General features: G+C 37.8%; 1 protein-coding gene across 1 annotated transcript in view; it reads right to left on the minus strand.

Annotated features, from left to right (window-relative positions):
* Positions 1 to 24574, minus strand: part of TMTC4 (transmembrane O-mannosyltransferase targeting cadherins 4) — a 54861-nt gene that overhangs the window by 24997 nt on the left and 5290 nt on the right. The window contains exons 3-7 of the mRNA XM_063149611.1: positions 22661 to 22776; positions 20439 to 20655; positions 16374 to 16461; positions 5154 to 5251; positions 2956 to 3048 (exon numbers count right to left, since the gene is read on the minus strand). Of these exons, the coding sequence (XP_063005681.1) occupies positions 2956 to 3048; positions 5154 to 5251; positions 16374 to 16461; positions 20439 to 20655; positions 22661 to 22776 (612 nt within the window). The remainder of the gene's footprint in view (positions 1 to 2955; positions 3049 to 5153; positions 5252 to 16373; positions 16462 to 20438; positions 20656 to 22660; positions 22777 to 24574) is intronic.

Genomic DNA, 24574 nt, shown 5'->3' on the forward strand with positions numbered 1-24574 from the left:
GTACTTTGGGGACTTTGTTTTAAATAGCTATTTTCAGCTGTCTGCTTGTCATGGAAAAAATTTGTCCACTTAGGTATCTTTAGAGGTAAAATTACAGGTATGTACCAAGAAAAATGCACAGTTAGGAACTAGGAGGAATTAGAAACTGAATTAGAATTGTCACACTCAAAAACTTGATTAAAAAGCTAATGACAGAGAGGCACCCAAATCACTTACTTCAGGGCAAATGACCCAAGATCAGAAAAAGTATTAAATTGTGTTTGATCTATATTAACTCAGTTGGTTTACATCATGCATTTTATAATATACCCTCCAGGCTGTAAAGAAGGCAAGTCACATAAAACATAAAGAAATGATGGTAGACAGTAAATCTGACAGACTTTTGTATCTTTTTCTCCAGAACATATAACACTTTTCTCCAAGCACACATCATTTTCATTAAAAAAAACCACAAAAAAACACAAAAAAACCCAAAAAACCCACAACCAAACCAAGCCCAAACCAAAAAAAAACCAGTGTACACTGTAGAGATTCTTCAAGCTTCACCAGTGGAGACTGGAAACAGAATCATCAGTAAGTATAACAATACATCAGTCAAAGCTTTAAGATGGCACAATAATTATGATTATCTCTGAGTGGAATATGCTTTTTAGCAAGGACCACCACAGTTGTTTAGGATGTCAATATCAGGTATGTCTGAAGTTTAAAAAAAAAAAAAAAAGATAGGCTTCCTGAACAAAGACAGACATCAGTGCACTGGCTGAAGATACTTATTTTCTAAAAGGATGGAAAAGTTAAATTAAAAAACAATTTTCAGATTGCTTTTTTAGTATTTGTAATTGACAATGGAGTCATGATAAAATATTTAGTTGAATATCTAAAGATAAAGCAGCTTGTAATTTTGAGTTTACATAAGCAAGCCTTTGTGCTCAAATGATTGCTTCCAACCTGGACATCTCAGTAACCAAAGTTACTACAAGAAGGATTTAGGAATAGTTTTCCTATAAAATAGCTTTTGGACAAAATTGTGCTATGAAAAGAACCCACATATAGTGACTATTTATAACTGCTTTATGACAGATTAACAACAAAATCTCTTTGCCCAGGGCTTCATTTCATTTAACAGTACATGCAGTCTCTTAAAGGCCAGATTTCACAATTGTCACAAAATCTCTCAGTAGGCAGAATGTGAAAGTGGAAGAAGTGTTATTGTATCCTCTCTGATTCAGAACTAACTGAAATCTGGCATGAAACTGAAACCCGTCTCAATCAAGAAGAAAAAAAATGTTCTTACTTGAAGAGTTTTTATAATCTGCCTTTCAACAAAGCAAAACAATCTTAGATATACTTCCTTGAAAAGAGCAGAACAGATTTTTGCAGGTAACAGGAGCTAAAATTAATTACTTCTGCCAAAAGAATAAGAGGGAAAAGGCACATCTGATGTTTTCTTCCGTGAAACAGAACCATTTAAAAGTTCTTTTAAACAGAAGCACCACACTCTGAGCACTTCATGCTTAAAAAGTAACCCTCCAAAAAGGTTTGCCTCTGACATTTCCTAGAATCATAGAATGGTTTGAGCTGGAAGGGATTCCATGGATATCTTTTGCTACATCAGTTTGCTCAAAGCCCTGTCAAGCCTGGCCCAGAACACTTCCAGGGATGGGGTTCCACAACTTCTCTGGATAACCTGTCCCAGTGCCTCCCCACCCTCATTGTAAAGAATTTATTACTGTCAAACACTGGAACAGGCTTCCTAGAGAAGCCACTGGATTAGTCAGGCACAATCGGCCCGTGGTGAAGCTGGGCTGGCTGTCTCCAGCCACCTCCCTGTCATTCATATGTTTTGACATAACTTCCAGGAGGATCTGTTCCACGATCTCACCAGGCACTGATGTGAGGCTGACTGGCCACTTATTCCCGAGCTTCTAATTATTACCTTTTGTTTCCAGCACTTAATTCTGAACCAGCTCTGCTGTAGATCCCTACAGCTCTAGATGCTTCCCTTGTCATATTCCAGTTGACATTAGTCTCCTTATACAGCAAAACTCCCCAGCATTCCTATTTGCTGCCTGAAACACTCCTGTAGTCCTCACTTAGCCCTTCTTGGTCAAATCTATTCTTTCATTTCTAGAGAACCTACTTCCCCTGATTTCCCCTGCAGCTCATTTCACTCCTTGCAAAGGAATTTAAAAGCCCCACAGGACTTGTGCCACTCAGAAACATTAGTGAGACTCCTCTGCAGTGAAACCACTGACTGAAGCAAAGTCCAAGGAATATTCTTTTGGACAAGAATCTTAACTGTAGTAGGCTGTAGGTCTATTTGGCTGTTATCCATCATTGATCTGAGGCCGATTGTTTCTCTTACTCGCTTGCCAGTGCCAATACTAGGTGCCAGGCTCCACTTGAGACAATACCAGATAAATTGACACCAATGAGTCAGAAAAATCAATCCCTAGCAGCTATCAGTGCTTACCTAACTTCTTTTAAACTACAAAGCTACTAGGACCTATTAACATAATATATTTTTAATGTACTTGTCTAACTCTGTCATTGAGAATCTGAATAAATCTCTCCCTCTCTTTATTCTGACCAAACCATTCTGAGTACCATTTCAGGTGTATAGTTACTGACCCTGGAGAATTTGTTGCATCAAGCAGTCAACTGTTCCATACAACATTTTTAACATATTGTTGAGAAAATTGTGGAAGGGGTTTTACTATTCAAAGTGATTCTAACAATACCCCATTACTACTCATGTTGCTGCAAAAATGCCTTACTAGGCTGACTAACAAGACCTTTTTTTGTTGTTTGTTTGGTTGGTTTGGATTTTTTTTTCCTAATTCTCAACAACAACAAAACTGCCAGAAGCTGAATCTTTGTCTTTTAGGACATAACTGTCTGAATGGCCAGAATGAACAAAATCTGTAAGAATGAACAAAACATCCAAGGACTCACCTCCAATGACTTGTCTTTATACAGTAACTTTCGAATGAGCTCCAAAAGATTTATCTTGTTAATCACCAGTGCATCAAACACTGCATTCAAACCCTAAGGAGCCAAGAGAAAAAAAACAGCAAAAGATTAAGCAGCTAACCACAAATATTTTCTTTTAAATACATCCTGAGTTGACTTACTGTACATCTTAATTCTGATTCCAAACAATTAGAGAGATACATTGGTAGAAATGATGGCAGAATGGTAAATGCAGCTCAGAATAGCAGAATAACATTTTACTGTAATGAGAATTCTCCTGCTACATGGAATAACCCTTCAGGGAATACTATGCACCAGCAAGCTAGATAACATATGCATGGTCACAACAGAATTCTGCTCTCCATCTTCTTCCCCAAATGTTCTGCAGTGTAAATGCTGCAGTCAAAAGGTAAGGCTTCTATCAGTAAGGTGGAGTTTCTTTAAGCCTTCTACTTATTTTTTGTTGTATGGTATCTTTGGACTTCCAGGTTTCAGAAATACTGTTTTTATAAGGGTACAGACAAAGGCTGAGAATGATTTAACAGAGGTATCAGGCTTGCTCTTCTTGCAATTACAGCAATAAACACAGTGCAGGTTGTTGGGAAAAAAAAAAAAAAAAAGAAAACAAGAAGAAGATTTCTATATGGCATCAGCCACTACACATAAAACTAGAACATATTCAGTGCTTTGCAGGGCTACACTTGCACATAACTACCTCCAAGCAGGAAAACAAAATGTATAAATGTGTCCAGGGGTAATTCTGTTGAGGTTACTGGCAAAATCAAACCTTAGCATCTCAGCATTTCTGCTTCAAAGATTCAGCATATCACCATGGTAATTCTTGAGTATTTATCCTATATTCTAATAATTTCACAAATTAACCAACAGTTCTAAAGACTAAATAGGAACAAAACCCAGTAAAACTAGTTCCAGGTGAAGCAAAGGGCTGGTACACAGGGAGGCCACAAGCCCCTCACTAACAGTCACAGGGAAGGGACAGAAGATAGCTTAGAGTGTGGCTTGGTTCCATGTAGAAAGGCCACTTGGCAATTAAAAGGCTTTTGGCTCACTCAGATGGAAATAGGAAGGCAAGAATTCTACTGAAAATCACATTCAGCCTCCAAGTAATCTTTTTAATGGGTGATTTAGCCCTTTATCCCTCTGACCTGTGCCCCTTAGCACAACAGTAAATATAATCATCCTAGCAGTGCAACAGCAAACAAATAAAATCCCAAATCCAATAATAGTTCTGCATCTGATAGCTCAAATAGTTACTTCATACTGCTAGAATAAACTACACATTTTAAGACAATCCCTTATGCTTTCTTTACAGACACATTTGGAAAACACATCACACATCTACAAACATCTATCAAAAAAATATCCCAAATCAAGAAGTTTTCTGTAATTTCTTTTCCCTTTTCTTCTAGCAAGGACAAGAGGGTCATTGCTGCAAAGAATTTTCTGACTCTGTTCTTATCTATGTCAGCTAAAGCTATAAACTGGATTATTAATAAAGACATATGGCTATATAAAAGGTAAAAATCACAGATACAGCGTTTCAGGTAGCCAGTTTGGTCACCCCAACCAGCATTGTCTTCACTGAAGTTATAAAAAGCCAGACCACAATAAACACGAACAACAACTACATCTGTTTCCACAGACACATCATTAAATAAGGGACAAAAGGAAGAAATGCAGTACTAGAAGTGCTAATTAGGCCACAATATAATTATAATTAGGGCCATAAACAATGGCCCTAATTGTAATTACACTGTTCACAAAAGCAAGGGAATGGAGCTTTTAAAAACGCTCTCCTCCAGTTATATCTTTGTTCATGAGACTTCTCTTCACAAGAACTTTGTAATCCTGCTATGTCAAGAATTTAATTCAAAACCAAGGGCAACAAAAGTGAAACTAATGTTGTAAACTCTTTAAGCTTTGCAAAAATATCTGCAACCTGCTTACAAAAGCTAAAGTGAAGGACTCTAACAAATTGGCAAAGATACAGTTAAGATGAATCTATGAGAATACTGCTTTTTGTCAACATTAATTAGTTTTCTGAACAGAATATAAAGGGGTGCATGTCATTAGCTGTGGAGAAGATTAATTTCTGTAGACTTTGCAACTATACCTGACAGATGTTGAGGTGAAAATTCAGTTAATAAGAGAATTCTTACCAGTATTGTAATTCCTTGTTCTTTGCACAGCATGGCTATTGCACCTAGGACAACACTCACCAGCACCCAGAATACAGAAAATGTATGTCCTTCCTTATCTGTTAAAATAAAGAATGCCATAGCTTTAGGCATTTTATACATTTAAAGGTAAATTAAAATAAAAATTTCAAAAATAAACAGCATTTAGTATCACAGTCTTTTCTACCAGTTAAGATCTGGACACGCAGATGTAAAAAGCATAGGGCACCTCCTACAATATGCTAGCATTTACCCCTTAATTGCAGTCATTTTCTGCTCTTGGAGACATTAGAAATGTTCCTATTTGCTTGATGTTTTAGCCAGATTAATTAGAATGGCAGAAGCCTCACATAATTTCCACAATTTGTCATCTGCAAAGGTTAATTCCCAATATTTAGAGATATTTATCATCCTTAGCTATAGCTCTGTCATTACTGGCCACTGTCTTCCTACCATAGGAAGCTACCATAAGAGCAGGAAATTCTTTGTAATGGTTACTCACGAAGTGTCACACACAGAAACTGCTTTAACTGCAGTCTAGTCTACAAAGGCACAATGAGCTGCTTCTCCAGACCTGCTGCATTTAGCAAGTGCCTCATGTCATTTTATTATCACTGCAATAGAATGCCACGGAGCTCAGAAATGTCAGCAGCTGAGCAGAAGCAGTTATCCTTGCACTCAGGAAGCAGTTTTACAGCAGGGTGAGGAACTCTGGGGTTAAGAGATCAAGAGCCACTACAGCTTCTACTCAAAGGAAAACTCTTTAAAGACTGCACCATGTAGCAGATTTTGGGTACTACAAGCAGGCATATCTGAGATGAATAACACAATCAACCCCACTTCAGCCGAGGTGCTATCACACACAGAATACACAGGTACTTCACATAAAAAACATATCTGTCACAACCTCTACTCCATAGGTGCAAGCAGCAGAGGAAGGCACTCTGCTCATTCAGAGGCAGTTTCTTGATTCAAGTAACAGGGGCCCTACAGGCATCACAAGAATCAATCTTTGACTTGGTGTGTGCAAAAACAAAGCTGAACTCTGCATTCATTGACTGAACCCCTTTCTTACTTTCCTTGATCTCTAGAGCAGTTCTTCTGTACTGCTAATGCAGGTTCGACCCTCAGTGCTCAAAGAGAACTGCAGTAATGGTCTGTGGAAAGGGTAAATGGCAAGATTAAGATATTTCACCAGAAGTAGAAACCTACGCCTAAGCTAGTACACTAGGCTTCCTTTATAACTGTCCATGAGAAGAGGACACCTTTAGGGATTAAGTTACTTAATTAAATGCAGCTGAACCCCCTTCAGAGATGTAACTCTGCACTGATGATACAGGGAAACCAGTCAACTTCAACCTCAAATGTTGCTGGGGTCAGATACAAATCATAACCATAAGTGTGAAAAGGATCTGCTGACATTGGCCTCCTCTTTCATTTTGAAGCAGCTAGCAGAGAGCTCCAAACTTTTAATACAAATGTGTCAAGGAACAGGTTTTGAGGTTACTTCTAACCTAAAAAACCCCTTTCTTACCTAAGACTTCTAAAGTTTCAACGAAGTGAATACTAAGATGTTTGAGATTCATCATTGCAATACATAGAGGGAATTTGATCCTTCTCCCTCCACTCCAAATTATGTCTCCAGAGGTGAAGTAAAACTTAACATTAGAGGTGCAAATGTTATAAAGATTTAAAAAAGTCTTCTTTTAGGAAAGAAGTCATACACATTTGAATAATGCAAAAAAAAAAAAAAAAGCCAAGACAATACAAAATACACAATGACTAAAGAGATATTGGAAGTAGAAAAATTAAAATGCAATGGGAAACTCCAGCCCACATCAATTATACAGAAGAACAGCTGAGGGTTGCAACTCATGGAGGAAAGAGCTTCAACATTCCTTCTGTGAGTACTGCTAAAACAGAAAGAATTCTGTCTAAATACATCCCTTCAAGGAGCTTTTCAGACTTTGCAGTACAAGACTGTTCAGCCAGCTCTTGAAAACCACTTTTGGTGGGTTTTTTGTTCATTTGTTTGTTTTGGCATTTTTGTTGTTGTTTTGGTTTTTTTTTTTTAATGTAGAAATCAACTAGCACAGAGAATGCAAGGATAGAAGGGAAAGTAATTGACTGTGCTCACAAAATGACTGTCAACCATCCTTAGTAAGTCTAAAAAGGAAAATAGTGAAGACAGCCAATGCACATTTACTGTGTTTATGGAAGTAGACTTTCTTCCATTGAGATGTTTCTTCTTCTCAGAATCAAATTCTAGTGGGAAGGAGTCAGGACAACTAAGCACTTCTCAGAGAAGCAGTATTCAGTACACAAATACAAATTATCTTAACGCAAAAGATAGTAGGAAATATATATAGTAAGAGGCCAGCTGGCAATTCAGAAATGCTTTGATGATTCAAAATATAAGAGTAATAGTAAAAAGGGAACTAGGCCAAATCATCAAGGACAAATGTAAAAGCAGCACATTCACACAGAAAATCTAACACAGAAAGGTCACATTGCAAAATGAGAAAAGGTAATGTATGTAAAGAACAAATCCCCACAATTCCACAGATATATTAGTAAGAAGAGTAGTGAGGAAGGAGTTATTCCAATATTCATTGAGAAATAAAATGGACAATGCCAAGAAAACAGAAGTGTTCTCTGTCTTTTTCCTTAATCTTTTCCCAAAAAAGTCAGTTGCAATCAGATGGCAAGTACAGCATCAGCAGAAAGAGAGGAAGAACAAAAGCAAAAATAGTGAACTACAGGACAGAATTCATAGAGAAGTTAATCTGTTTTAAATTACTCTTGGTTACAGTCACTCAACAGGTTCTATACAACCCAGAGTAACCTCAACCGTTACCTCAGAAATAATGAAAAATACATGAGAATCCAGAATCTCAAATAAAATAAAACAATGCCTTCATATCTACTTTTGAAAAGGAACAAAAATACAAAAGGATAGACTACAGATACAAAGCTAAGCTGATTGGTCAAAATTACAAAAAAATCACTACACCTAGACAAAACATTTTCTAGGTGACACTCTAAAACATAAAAGAATATGATTAATTGCTTGCCAAATATTTTAGTCATTTATATAGAACTAAGTATAACTCTTGACTTGGACAGAAAAAAAGTCCTCCTGATAAAAGGAAATCTGTAAACATCCTATGCCTTGACTTTGCAAAGGCATGAGAATAACACTGGAAACAGTGTGAAATATACCACAAAAAAAAAGGGCTACATGAAGTTGTTATAGAATGGGGATAAATATCAGCTGGAAAACTAGAGTAAGATACCAGCTTGCTGTGAAAAAAAGTAAAGATAACATTCTGTACTGGATTCTTCCTTTGCCATTACTCCATTTGGATGTTGGAATAAGAAATAGGCCTATTAAGACCAGAAGTGCTGCCAGGCTGCAATGGCCAGGAATCATACAAAGGAGAAGTCAGAATTCCATTGGCAAACTGGAAAAAACAGAGAATCATATAATAGCTTGAAGGGACCTTATGGGTCACCTGATTCCAAACCTCTGCCATGGGCAGGGACACCTTCCCCCAGACCAGGTTGCTCAGAGCACCATCCAATCCGGCCTGGAGAAATGGTCTAACCAAATAAAGGAAAACTGAGGCCATTCAGTGAGCACAAGCTCAAAGTTGTGCATAAACAAGTTTGTCTTTGTGTGAACATCCCAAGTCTCAGATGCAAGAAATATCTCAGCTTGCCCAGCAAAGTCAAGCTAAGCATGGACTTGCAAAGATGATAAAAACACACAGCAAAAGAGAAATAATATTCTCCTTAGGACCTTAGAAAAGGTCCTAAATATTGAGCATCAAAGACCTGGACTTCAATAAGGCTTTTGACACAGCCTCCCATAAGATCCTCACAGAGAAGCTGCTGCTGAACAGGCTGGACGTGCAGACAGTGAGGTGGACTGAAAGCTATCAGAATGGCTTCTCCTGAGGGTGGTGGTCAGTGGCTCGAAGTGTAATCAAAGGCCAGGGGTCAATACTGGGTCCAGTCCTATTCAACATCTTCATTGATGACTTGGATGATGGGGCAGAGGGCACCCTCAGCACATTTGCTGAGGACACCGAGCTGGGGGGAGTGGCTGATACACCAGAGGGCTGTGCTGCCATACAGAAGGACCTTGTCAGGCTGGAGAAATGGTCGGGCAGGAACCTCACATGGTTTAATGTGGGGAACTCCAAAATCCTGCAGTCAAGCCTCCTGGACAATTGGCTCTAGGTGACCCTGTGTGGGCAGGTCAGATGACCTCGAGACTACTCCAACTTCAAACACTCTGTGATTCTGTAAACAAGATCTCCTGAAAAGCACAATCTCTGTACCTTTGTTTTCTTTTGCAGGCTCAAAAAATCAACAGTTATTCACAGAATTGTAATATTATCAAAATCCATCAGTGAATAGTCGCAGACATTTTTTCACAGAAATTCTTTCTTTCAGATTTCTGTGTCTTCTGGAAGGCTGAGGCCTCAGAAGAGAACATAATTATTATCAGCTGCTGTGGAATGCAACAGGGGCACCTATTTTGATTGGTGATTGGTTCATGTTCCTATGTTTATAATTAAGGGCCAATCACAAGGAACAAGCTAGGGACAGAGTCCTTGGACACAACTTTGTTATAGATTCTTTCTTTCTATTCTTAGCTAGCAGCTCTGCAAAACCTCTCTCTTTATTCTATTTAGTATAGTTATAATGTATTATATATTATATATCAATAAATCCAGCCTTCTGATCTAGAAACAAGATTCACCGTCTCTCTCTCACCAGCAGCGACCCACTCAGGGCGCTGTAATAGTGCATAAACTTCAAAGAGAAAGAATTTTAATTAATAAACATTTTATTTCATGCTTGTTCCTGGGTCAATATGCACAACACCCCTTCATCCCCACCATCCCCTGTCTCAACTGCAGAAATCTCAGTAAACTCGGCTGCAAAACAGATACAAAAGACCACCATTCAGCAATGCCTTCAATTTAATCTTTTTTTTTTTAACAGTGAGTTAAAATATAAAGCACTGCATAAGTGCTTATTACGAGATATACACATGCCAACAGAAGTAATCAGTCTAACAAAGCATATTCCCCTAATATGGAGCTGCTTCCCACCAGAAAAATCTTGTGTCACAAAACGAAACTGATCTCTCATTGGCACCTGTGCCTGGTTGAAACTGGTACACCATATTGTGAGTGGGCATCTTGCCACTCTAACAGATGGACAAAATTGTAAGCATGCCAAAGAAATAGAGTACTTGCTTATTTTTCTTTTAAGCTGGAAAAAATATAGTGTTTCTACACAAACCCAAAAAGCGTTGCTCAGATGGTCCCTCTTTAGGAGTACATGAAGTCTGGAAGTTGAGAGGATTCAATAAAATACCTATGTAAACCATAAACAAGCCATAAGAGCTCCTCCATTTAGACTGCTAGACTTGAGTATAAGCATCTCTAGGGCAAGGATGCATACACAAAGTGTTTTATAGTGTAGCATTGACTGATCCTAAATTTACAAGCAACACATTGACAGTGGACTTAAATACTAATCCTATTTCAAGAGACCTTATTTTCTGGTGTCCTAAATCTACAGGCCAATGAAAAGAAACTCCTTAGAAGTGAAGCATATGAAGAAAATGCTACATTTAACTACCAAACTTAGTTTTATTGTAAAGCCAAACTAACAATATCCAATTAATTACTATCAATTCAGACACTTAGGCATTCAGCATTTCCTTCTTCCAACCCAGCTGAGCAACTTAAGAGTCAGCCAGGTGACAGCTTGGAGCAGTTTATGGAGTCACCATCTTCAGGTGAAACACAGCAACTGGTTCTGTGAAAGCACCTACTCCTCTGAAGGTTGAAGCAAAGTAAGTTATGTTGAGCTCCTGCAGGAAGTTTTAATTTTTAAATGAAATGGCTCACAAACCCTCCTATATTCTATTAATGTGCCTTGTCTGTGGGGATCTTCCAACTAAACTGCTACAAATTTTCTTCTAATCAAGTTCTAAGAGTTCCCTGCTCATGAATTGCTAAGCAAAGGGGGAAGAATTATCTAGTCTTAAAAGATCACATAAGAATCCACTGTTAGAATTAAATTAAGCCCAAGATCTCCTTGTGTATCTCCACATGTACATACTACTGCAGTTCAGCTCAGTGTTTCACATAATAGTGATAGTACAGTAGGAAATGCCACTCCTAAACATATCCAGCCATCTCAAACTCATTACCTAGAGGCCACACTGAAAGAAGCATCTATCCCCTGAATTACAACATCTTGGAGAAGTGAAAGTCAGCATTAATTCTACCAGAAAAAAGTCACTGTGTTTCCTCAGCCAACTAAATAATGAAATTGTTAGGTGTTTCACTTACAACTATTCCCTCCCAATGTGTTTAAATGCGAACAGTAGGGCACACAGTTGAAAAATCAGGGCTCACAGGTTTAACAATAGTAAATACCCCTTGACCAACTGCACAATAGCTAACAAATTCCCCATATCTTAGCAACCATCTCTCTCACACAGGAGACTTAAATGTTTCCAATCTGTAGGAAAACTTCCATAATATAAACCTCCAATATTCACAAAACTCATCACTACTTTGCATGCTTTATTAAATTAGCAATGAACTAGTAGATGATTGATTGACATCTACACAGAATAAAACAAAACAGAAACACACAACCAGAACAAAGTAATTTTTAGATGTCACAGCATATGAGCTGATCCCATATTTAATATCTGCACCAATATTATTCACATGGACCAAGTCATGAACTCCTCATTTTAGCCCATTCAGAGATTGCCAATGCAGATGGCAAATACATGCAACTGGATCACTGTCAAAACTGAAGACAAAGGAAGGCAAAAAACGAACACTACAGCAGTTTTAAATTGCCTTATGAATTCCCAGAGAAGCTGCATTAAAATTCAACAAAGTTAATAACCCACAATTCCCTTTAGAACATACCTAAACAGTTGTCAGCTCTTGCTGTCTCCAAAGCCTATGCAGTGGATTTGTCCACACAGTTGTGTTTAAAACAGCAGGACAGAATGAGAACAACAGATTAGTTCCTTGCAATTATAAATGTTATCCTTTCAAAGATGCTAACTTCAAAAATGGTATACTGGGGAAAAGTAACAGAATTGTAGAACTTCAGTAAGACATAATTATAGCCCACATAATTAAATGCCTATGCCTATACTTAAAAAAAAAAAAAAAAAAAAGAAAGCTTCCAATTCTGGCTAAAAGAAACTGTCTACCCAAAAATCCACTGAAACCACAAATAAATCAGGTAAACAAGCTGCAGTATATCTTGAGCTTTACAAAAACCATTATTTTCCTTTGGAAGTTTTCCAGCCTGACACTGATATTTTTCTGATCTCCTGACTGTTTTCACTATTACATATACTTTCCCCATAGTACTTCCAAATCCTCCTCAGACATTTCATGAGTTCCTACTCCCACACAGAAAAAAAATTGTAAATCTTCATATTCATTTTCTCAAGTGAAAAGAAGCACGAACCAGTCTCTCACATACAATTTTGACCCCTTTTCTTGAAAGATTGACAATTCATTAACTGTGTCTAAACTATTGAAACATACAGATTTTTTCAATTGAGTCATACACAAATTTCACATTGCCTTGCTGAAAGAACAGTCAGGTTCTTTATTAAAAACTTGGATAATCTGTCTGCTAATAACATTGGGATGCTGCTGGTAGCCAAACAATAAATGTTATTGACCCAACCATATCATCAGCATCACATCAGGCTTTTCAATGTTTGTTTAACTCAGATGCTCACTTAAAGTTCATGAAACAAAAACAAACTGGCATCAAACATGTTTTGGTAACTATATTCAAAAGACAATACAAATGCAGTCTACAAATCTTGATGGTCTTAAGAGCTGTACCCTCTTTTAAGTGCTCCAAAAGAGTCACACTACAATGTGTCTATCCGTAACAGTTAAACAACAAAACAGAAATCAACCTTTGATAATTCTCCCACTCTTGTAAAAACTTGGTGAGCTAAGCTCTATATAAATGTGACAGCCAAATCCAGGGACAAAGATATGTGCAGCTGACCTACAGTTAAGGGCCGTGCTTGCCTTTAATACACAAAAAGCCCAGCAGGACAAAAGGGAAAAGGATGTTGGTACCATCCACTTTTATGTAGGATCACCATAAAGCATCTCTATTTGATTAGGAACATAAACCTGATACCTGAGGGGTTTTTTTGCTAAATGTTTGGTTATTTTGCTAAAAAGCCCCGAGGGGTTTTTGGTTGTTTTTTCTCTCTCTTTCTCACAAACAAAGATAAATTACCTTCTTGGCTTGACTTAGAAAATGATGTAATAACAGTTCTTAACTTGCTCTAGAACTAGCAACATGCATTGGCAATATCACAGATATCCTGGATCTTGAGGATTTGACATCAGAAGGACAACACTCTAAAATTATATGTGCATATTTTTAAAATGCACGTTATTATATTCACAGTGAGACTAGCTTCCATTTGGGATTGACTGCCTCAATCTCTGCAGAATCAAGTCAGCGAAAGTCAGATAAAAGTTCTTTACTCCTTATTTAACCGATTATTTGAGAATACCTAGAAGAACTATTCACAAAAGAAGGAAATTCATACCAAGGGTAAAACTTTTTATTTACTTTGCAAACCCACTGAAGAGTCATATTCTACCACAGCCACTTCCTCATATTTGGTTACCTTTTCCTAAAATCTTTCATACAAAGAATCACAGGAACAGCTCAGTTTGGAAGGGGTCTCCAGAGATCACCAGGTCCAGTCTTTGCAGGAAAGGGAGCCTAGACAAGATCACCTAAAACCCTGCCCAAATGCATGAAAACCCCCAGTCATGGGGACTCTGCCACATCTCTGGGGAGACTGTTTCAGTGATTGTTCTTGCTGTAAAAAAATTCTTCCTTACATCAGGGTGAAACCTTTCCCAGTGCAACTGCACCCACTGCCCCTTGTCTTTGCCATGTAGCTCCTTGTGACAAAAGAGCCTCCCTTCTCTTTGTAGGTGCCATTTCCAACACAGACACACTCCTTTCCTACACAAGCACTCATGTTCAAACAGCTGCAGGCTGGACAAACCTCCCCAATCCACAAAGGAACAAAAATAAATATAATAAGGGCAGCAAGAAAAACTGCTTGTGGTCCTTGGTGGTGTTCAGCTAGATGGATACGATGGTGAACAGGGCTGTTGTTTGGAGGGACTATGACAGGCTGGAGGGATGGGTCTCATGAAAATCAAACACAACACCATGCAACAATTAAGGCCTGGGCAGCAGCTCTGCAGAAAAAGGTCTGGAGTGCCTGGGTGATAAGCTCCTGGCTGATGAGTCAGTAGTGTGCCTTTGCAGCAATCAAAGGGAAAGACTCAAATACGTATCTTGGATACAAATTCTTGTGTACAGAGGAAGTCTAAACTTCTTCAAGAAGTAGCTGAGGGAAAAGCAGGCAGTGAAGGTGACAGTAAACATTGGAAACTGACCTGAAAGACAATGCTGGCAGAATGTAATTTTCCTTGGCAAAACTGCTTAAAAGACATCTGCTCCCCTATTATCATGTAATGCCCAATAAAAATCAATAAGGGCTTCTTAGTATCTTGTCTTTGCAAGATTTTCCTTCTTCTGTATCAGTGACACAAATTTCAGTCCAAGACTATTATTTCATTAACGCTGATTTCTAAAAGCTATTAAAAACTGGCCCTCACAAGTTGAAGAATATCCTTAACCAGAATATGCATCCTTAATCATTCCTAAGATGTCCTCTACAGCAAAATAATTAGAGGGTTCTATATAATTGTCTCCGGTGGTCATCCTAAGAATTTGGCTCTTGAGTTCTTCAAGCAAAGATTATCATCTCTGCCATATAACCCTACCTGTCTACCAGAGACATTGGAAAACAGATAAGGCAGTATATTTTGATTGGTCTATCTTATTCTACCACTAACAGAAGAAACATCATAAGCACAATCATATCCAATAAAACAGGTGAGAAAAGAACAAACAAACAAGCAAGAACCCAAGGCCAATTTTCATCAAGAAATCATTAGCTCAGTTGAAAGAAATTAATCCTATTCAAAGGGAAGAAAAATCTATCCCAAGTAAACAGGAATCATTCTAAATAACATTCGAAACGGCAAGATAAACTTATTATATCAGAAATAGAAATATGTACAATAGTTCCAAAGAATCTAAATGGAACCTGCAGGAGCTGTTCACAGCATCTCACAGCTACTCACTCCCCTCAGCCCACACTGAGGTCTCTGTGATGCCATAACTATGCTGTTAAGCCAGATCCCAAAGTCAGCTGAGGTGCCTCTCAAACACCCTGCCAGCTCTGGTTGATCATCACAGGCCATGCCTATGGAACCACAGACAAGCTCTTCCCAACACAGCTCCTTGTGGCTCCACCAAGTGAGTCCCACATGTCGTGTGGTAGAGCACATTCAGATACCAGACTGCAGGTCCTGCAAGCTTTCCACACTCATGAACTCCTGCTTTCCTGTGTGCTTGTTTAACAGAGCCCCCAAGATAATTTCTCCACAACTGTATTTGAACTGCCAACCTGCAGTCAGCTCAAACAATACCAGAGATCTGAAAGCTCACTTGAAAAAAACATCTACCAAGGAATTGTTCATGCTAAACACAGCTGTCTTACAAAAACTGTGAGTAACACTATATTCAGCATTATATGCCAGCAGTTGCATATTGCAGGAATCCAGAAGGCTTAGTCATAGGAATAATTCTTTGCAATTCATTAAAAATACAAATAATGTTCTGAAAAGTTGACTCCCATTTAAGACATCCCAACATAATGGCATAAAGAGTAGTAAAATATTTAAGCATATACATTTGTAGGTTTGATTTATTTCTAAAATACTTATTAAAATGCTTCCTTAAACTTCCAAACAATAAAACATTTAGCAAATAAGCTTATCATAAAGTGGACTTTGCTTAAATTCAGTGTTTAACAAGAATTATGGACAGTAACCTTTTCAGAACTTCTAACAATAAAATAGCTGCTAAAGCAGATTCTTTAAAAAATATATTTTGTGAGGGTAAACAAATCAATCTGACATTTTAAATTTTGCTATACTTCACTGAAATGTGCAAATGCTGAAAATATACACAATAGGAAATTAAAGGGGCAAACAGAATGCTTACTTTCTTTAAATGCTTTACAGTAGCCAAGGAATGACAGCAAGAAGAACAGGGCACACAGTAGGTCTGCTCTGCCAACAATCCCAGCAACCTTTAAAAAAAAAGTTTCAAATGATCAGATTTTTATTCTTAGAAAACCTGTAGCAAAGGAACACATACAAAGTGAAATATATAATAGAATATAACTGTATCACTTTTTTTCTTTAACTGGGTGTAGTGGATTAGTTATATCGAGTTTTTTTAGATGCATCCTATTTTTTATTGGGTATTGCTTAGTATCAACTACATAAATCGTTTGGCTTTGGTATATGAAAATCTTAGTTTATGGAATTTTTTTTTTAAGAAATGAAGGAGGATTTCACTGCATGAAATTTAGACTCTACACAGTTCTATCTGTTTTTTGGATCAAATTGCATTTCAACAGAACACTTAGAAAACATCAAAGTATAAACCAGTTTGGGTTGGAAGCAACTTTAAATATCATCTTCGTTCAACCCCTCTGCCTTTCACTAGACCAGGTTTCTCAGAGCTCCATCCAACCTGGCCGTGAACACTTCCAGGGATGGGGCACCTACAACTTTTCTGGGCAACTTGTGCCAGTGCCTCACCACCCTCACAGTGAAGAATTTCCTCCTAATACCTAATCTAAATCTACTCTCTTTCAATTGAAGCCATTACATGCCTTGGAAGCCAAACATCCTGAACCACAATTAAATTGGCAGCTCTGCTGAAACACAAATCAAAACTGTTCCCTTTCAGAAGACAAGCCAGCCTTCAAATTGCAATCTGAACACTCAGAATGGACAAGTACCTTCCAGCTTGCAGATTCGGGGAAAAAAAAATAATGAAGATTCCTCCTCTGGTAGTCTTTTGTGTTGTATTAACTGACTGCATTAGAGCTACCTCCAACTGCATCTTGAAACAGAAGTTGTATTAATGCAAAAGAAAATGAGAAGCACATCCTGGGACCTCTGTACTTGAGATCTGTGCCAACCTATTTAAATCAAGTGCAATCTCAGGGCAATCTGTAAGCTTTGGTTCAAGCCCCTAAATTGCATTTATAGTAACTTGCTGAGACAGAGCAAGACACTTTTGGATCTTCAGTTCTCAATTACACAAGTGTCAGGATAACACCACAAATTTCTTTGTGAAAATCATGACATGGAGCTGGTAGGGGACTGATAAGCCCTGATGTTGGAACCTCACTAGAATGTAGAGCCAGAGCAAGGATCATGGAAATACCCCTCATTTTTCAGTCTAGCTCCACTTCCTCGAGTGCTGAGTTCCATGTTTTCATGAGATGTACAGAAGCAGGGCAGAAAAGCTACAGATTTTCTTTTTAAATTCATTTTTATGATCATATTTCAGCAGAAACTTCAGTTCTCTTATATTATACCAGTTGTCCCATTTTGTGTGTGGAACAGAAAGAGCAAAGTAAAAAGGAAATGGGCATTTTTTGTGTCAGGGAAACACGATGGAGCAACTATTGCCACATAACATCAGAGAAAGAGAAGTATAGAGGCATGAGAGTATGACTGATTCCACTGCAGAGACTCTCTCCCACTTTTACCCTCAGCCTTCCTTAAGCACTGTGAAAGCAGAAACTGTTGGACTCCTAAATTCAGTACAGAAGAACTTCTTGATTTATCTACAGCTGTGCACCTAACTTCTCTGCTGCTCCTTCTTCTATCATACAAAGGAATTATGAGAATTAACTCAATAGCTGTGGAGTGCTTTGAAAGGTGAAAATAATGAAGTGTCATTCTGCTTCAGGAGCCACTCTTCCTAATGAGATAAAAGTTAAGGTGAGCTGACAAAATTTTGAAAATAAATGTCCACTTGTTCCAGCAAAGAGATTAAGGGGCTAATAATGCACATGGCCTCAGATTACTCCAACAGCAAAATGTCACCCAAAATGCAAGATAAGGCATAGAGATTCTGGAAAGAAAGCAAACAAAGGAAATAAAAAAAAAGGTTTTAAATTAGTATCAGATATGTTCTTATGTCCCTGATTCATTTAGCATTTCATCACTGAAGTGTTACAAAGAATAGGCCTTTTCTAGAGCAGAGAACTATGGCACAAGAGCATTTACTTGTAGGTAGAAAAATTACAGTGTTTTCCTTGCATAGGTACTGAAAGCATTACACCTTTCAGTATCTGTTTTACATGACAGTTTATTTCACTGTATAAACCAAAAACCCAGAGCAGCAAACAGACGGATTCTTCATGATTTTATGTCAACATATGTCATCTCATTTCAAAGCCAGGATGTGGGATACTTAAAACTCACAGGTTTAAAATCATAAAGAATGCTTTTTAAGAGATGCTGCCAGACACACACTCTTCCTAGAACTGCAGCAGTACGAATGACTTCTTCACTGGAGCAAGATTTATTGTTCACCATGTAAATGATTAGAGGCTTTTGTTCATTCCTGAATTTTAGAAGAGGCCTGATATATCAGCGTGCTACTTTTTCTCCCTCTTCTTCCACTGTTTGCCTGAAACATTTGCAAGTCTTCAAATATGCAAGGAGACCACATCACTTGTAATTTATTTGACACGACAAAGGGCTTATTAATATTCTCATGCCAATTTAAATACATTTTTAGAGTCAAATGGAATGCAGAATAAATTTATGGATATTGATAAAGGGGTCAATAGTAGGTCTACTACAAAGTTAAGACTCAAGTGAGATTTCTCTTTACATGTCAGAACTTCAAAAGCACTGAAGACTTGTTTTACTTTACTCTGACATCTAAAACTGGTTTTGGAGAACAAATATGAGGGGCCCTTCTGACACAGCGCACTCTCACAAAGAAGTTATTGTGCAGATGAGTGAACACCAGAGAATGATTGTCAAGATGTTTTAGCCACACTGCCAGAAAAGGTGGCAGATTACTAATGCATAACTTTGCACCGTCTCTAGGTCTTCAATACATGCGAGGTCTCCAGACAGCTGAGAGCACAGCTTTCAAGAACTTTTTCCCCACCAGTCATGTGCAGAGCAAATGCGAGAAGCCAAAACCATGGCATATTGTGAATAAGTGAAAAATCATATTCACATATGTAGAATGTGCACTGTAGGATTCACTGTTCATTGCTAGGACAAAATCAAAATATTTCTTTACTTTTTTTTTTCTGTACTTTTAGTACTTTTTCTGTATTTCAGACCTTCCAAATTCTAACAAACCCCCCAAAATATTTCCCTTACTGTGACAATTTTATACTTGATTTATCATTATCACAAGGTCAAGAGATCAGTGATAACATTCAGCAAGCCCACTAGCAGGAGGCCATAAGATTTTCTTAACTACAAGCACAAAAGAGCTTTTTAAGAACAACATCGTCTCTTCACAGAATTCCCACACAAGGACTTTGTGTTTTGGTCAGATATTTTAACTGATTGCTATACATGTGCCATGATTCTATACTGCATCTTTACATCTTTGCTTTTGCCTGCACTATTAAAATTACTGTCAAATTTGTGTTCCCCATGTACATAATTACAGACTGCGATTAAAAAAACTTCTTTAATCTTCTCCTTCATATTAAAAATATAAACCCAGTTTGATCTCTCATGAAACAGGATGATTTCCAGCCCTTTAATCACTTTTATGGCTCTTCTGAGCACTCTCCATTTTTTCCAGCGTTGTCCTTGCAGCATGGATGCAAAACTGAATGCAATATTCTACTAGTCACATACAAAGTTTATAGAGTGCCCCATCTCTGATTTTAAAGCTCTTTGCTTTTTTTACCAATGCAAATGGAAATGAACAGTAACTAAAGAAATCCAGGAGGTAGGGAAATTCTGTAGCATAGAGCTCTCCTCCTTGAGTTATTGTACTTGAATGATTTGCGTTCCTTAATAAGGTCTAGCTCAGTGGAATTACAAGCCTTGGATATACTAACCATAATATTTGATTGTTCTATTAAGACATGTGCCAAGAGAAGTGTTAAGAATATATAAAAGCAATCTGCAGAGTATAAGTCTACGCCAGAATTAATTAGTCAAGATGGTCAAGAACTTCTAAAACAAAAATCTCTGGAGATAATGATTCAATACTTACACACTCGGTGTGCACTGGATGTACAGCAAAGAGCAAAGCAGCAAGAAGAGAGGACTTGGGAGCCAGGTTTAGCCGTCTTCCTTTATTGCTGAATTGCAATCCACCCAATAATATGGAGAACACATCAACCATCAACACTGAGATAGTACAATGCAGTATTATGTTGATGACATGGAAACCAACTGGGTAGAAGCCTCCAGCAAAAAGGTAATTAATTCTATATAGAAACAAAAATATTAAGGGTAGGAATTACAACAATGGTTAGAAAAATACAAATAGAAAAACTAAACAGCCCCATAGGAGACACGGTTGCACACAGAAATAAAGTGGGTATCTCAGTACAGGTGGAGTTACCATTTCACCTCCACAACAAGACAGAAACAATATCCCAGTCTTCAGGCCACCTATTCATAGGGAATATCACATGGATACAGTATCTATCCTCTCCAAACACATAGTTTAGTACCATTTTTTAAATCTTACAGTTACTTAGAACTGGCTTTTGGTCAGCAACGGAACTGCAGTGTTGCAACACAGGAGTATCCTAGGGATAAATAACCCAGCCCACTGAGGGATACCCCTGGGCTTAAGAGCAGCCAACTTGATGAGTTTTTGTTAATTAAATCCACACAGTGAGGAAACTAATATGCACTGGGACTATGATTTCCACTGACATACTCTCAGAAAGAGGTCCTAGCATGTGGGTACAATCAGTATCCACCCAGAAAACAGTCAGCATATCTTGGTAACTGATTTGTGAGACTGGTTAGAGAGATGTTTCATGCAAGTGTTTCATGTAAGTGAAAATACTGTCTAAATTCCTATTCAAGACAGGAACTCTGCAGTAAAATGGAGGCTGAGAAGAAAACGGGGAAACATTGTGCTATTATCCATATGCTTTTATCAGTAGGTAAGATACACTGAAACTTACTTAGAACAGGGGATTTTACACAGTTATTTTGGTCAATGTGCATCTGGTATAAATGAAACCTATTTAAAAACTTAACCTATTATAAATATGATGCACATAAAGGTTGGAGCTTAGGGAAATTAAGGAAATCCATTTCCTTCTTTGAAAATAGCATTTTATGGACCATCTCCACAGGTTCATCTATATTTTCAGATATAATAAGGATTGTATCCCAGTTCACTCCTTAAACAAACCAGAATGTTATTAGAGATGGAATACACCACAGAAAAAAATAAAAATAAAAAAATAAAAGGAAAGCATGTTCTGTGTAGTGCACTGAAAACTTCAACAAGTTTAGGACTCTGACACGTTCTCTTCACTTGTTTATTTTTCTTTATGAAAATGTGAAGAAATCCCAGCAGACAGTGAAACCCATGGTGCTAGGTACTTAAAACACACTACCATAAAGGATCAAAGTTTTTGCTTGAATAGGAGGACTAAGAGTGGGAACACTTCTTCTGCACTTAGTTCATGGCTTGAAATGGGCAGAACAAGCACTGTCCCCACTGACACCATCGAGTCACAAGGGGAAAATAAAGAAATCAAGACTGAGTCCTCAAATATTCTCTGCATTACTGTGCCAGATTCCTACATGGTCTACTGTTTGCTCCAATCTTTGTGCAAAAAACATGAGCTAAGCATCTACAAAAGTAATCCTCTTAAACCTTTAGTTATTTGACAAAACCAGCAAGTTATTTGGACATTTCACTAGATTCCATATAGACATTTCACTAGATTCTCAGACACTTGAGGTAGAATATTGGAGTGAAGAGGTGGGAAGACTACAGACCACAGTGTGCTGATGGAAAAAGGCCACAGTACTGTGATGCTATTTATAAAATAAACAATTTGACAGGTCAGCAGGAAAGCAGAGAACAAAAACTACAATAGCAATGTAAGTGGCAGCATGGCTAAGTGAAGGGAACATACACCTCCTAGTTCCTTGATGATGTGACATACTAAACCACACCACCCCTAGTAGCAGGTATAGAAGACTCTCAAGACAAAATCTCTGAAAACTAGCTATAAATACAGAATGTCAAAATAATGAATATTTTGGGAAAGAAACCATTGGAAAATTAAAACACCATTTGAGATTAAGGTAGTGAACTCAAAAATCGTATTCTGGAAATGTATCCAACTACCCTCCAGCTACTTTGTTCTTGCCTTTTTTGTTGCCTCCCCCCTAAATTCAATTGAGTCAATATAGGTTAAAAAATATTCAGACCTCAAGCAAAAATACAAGTCTCACCTGAAAGTTAGGACAGTTAGCGGTCGATATGACTTATGACTGGTATTGCTGCTGAGTTTGCTACCCCAAAAGTCATGATACCACAGGTCACCAAGGGGGGTTTCTGCCCTGAGGTCCTAAAAGAAAACAAATTATCAGATCCTTAAAATTTTTCCATTGTTCAAAGCAGCTAAACTACAAACAAATTCTAACTAATACAAGCTCACACTAAGATGGACATAGCAGGAGTTTTGTTGGCTCACTACTGACATCCGACCCACAGTACCTAAGTTTGCAATGAAGGTCAAATCTTGAATGCCTGTCATTGTAAAGGTCACGATCCTGGATTCTGAAAGTAGGCATAACTACATGAAATTTAGAGCTATATTCACATCAGTTTATTATCTGGTCAATACCTGAGATATCAAACACATAAACCTCCTTACCTCATAATTTTGTAAAAAGCCTTTGATTTTAGGTGTAGGTTATCTTGCAAAAAAGGCCAACTACAAACTGCTGCAAAATAGCAAATTTTACCAGTGCAGTAGCATAACTACTGACAAAAGCATGAAATCAAGGAGACTAAAGGTAGGAAACAACAATTAGTTCTTTTTGAAGCCTTGCTTTGCACAGGACTATTCAAATAGTTGAGGCTGTTTTAACACTTAATACATGAAATCAATAATCAACATCTCTATATACTGCTCCTAAAGATTAAAAGACAGAATGGTAATGAATTATTTTAATTTGGGGTGCAAAAGGGGCCTATTAAAAAAACACTGCAAAGAAAAAGTCTTGCTTGCTTGTTCTTCCCTTTTATCTCAATGCCATGCTGATAATGAAAACCCAAATAATGTAGGCTATTAAATGGGAAGTATACACTTTGGAGGAAAAATAAGGATCTTGCTATCATCTGCCTCAGTATTCTATGAGGACAAGCTTGGAAGTTCAAACTAACATATGCTTGCCCTCTTCTGCTTCCCTAGTGCAATTAAATTAAATACCAATTTATGCTACACCAAGGTACATGCAAGTTAAAGACACTTGAGACAGAACCTAAGAACAAAACTGTGCTAGTCAGTACTACTCCTGCAGCCAACAAGGGGAAAACTCTACCCCTACCTTCTGTCTTGAAATTACTGAGACCAATGAACCAAAGGAGGTGAACAAGACACCACAATCTAGTAGATAAACAGCAAGCAAGTAGATAAACAGGCTTGCTCTTGCTAACCCCTGGTGCCCCTGCCTTATTATTCCTACAACTCCACCTACTTACAAGATCCCCCACATTGCAATTGCCTTGGTTTTATTAATTCCAGTTCCTCTCCAATGCTGCTACCACCTCACTTGCTTCTATAGTACCTTGAGCACTCCTGTGGTCTCCAGTTCCTTCCATCTCACCCTTAGTCCATGCCTTGTTTTTGGCTTGCACGTACTCCCAAATTACAGCCAAATTGTTGGACCCTGATGACTGGCTGCTGCTAAACTGAACTTAAAATAACTAATTTTTTCTTGCTTCTTCAACAAGAATATTCTTAACATTTTCTGACGTTCATCCATCCAAAAATATAAATTAAAAAAAAAATCCAAGAAAATATTTCCTTCAATCATTTGATCAAATTTGGCTAGTATTAGTCAAATGAATAGAAGTATTCTCTAACAGGAGAGAAATCAATACATAGAAAAGAGAGCACGGCTAAAACTGCAGGTTGAAAGAACCTAGACTGCAGCTGTCAATTAAGGCACTCTCAGGGAAATTCTTAAGAAATCAAGACTCACAGGGGATCCTACTTGGGCTTAAGAATTACCAAGGTGAAAAATTTCTTCGCGCTCTCACAGATGTTTCTACTGCCAAGTAACAGCTAGAAATTTCTTTCTTCTCACAGAACCGCAATTTTAGCCTTAGGCATCTAAATTCCCCTTCCATTCCTCATC

This window comes from Melospiza melodia, chromosome 2, assembly GCF_035770615.1.
Source record: "Melospiza melodia melodia isolate bMelMel2 chromosome 2, bMelMel2.pri, whole genome shotgun sequence".
Lineage (NCBI taxonomy): Eukaryota > Metazoa > Chordata > Aves > Passeriformes > Passerellidae > Melospiza > Melospiza melodia.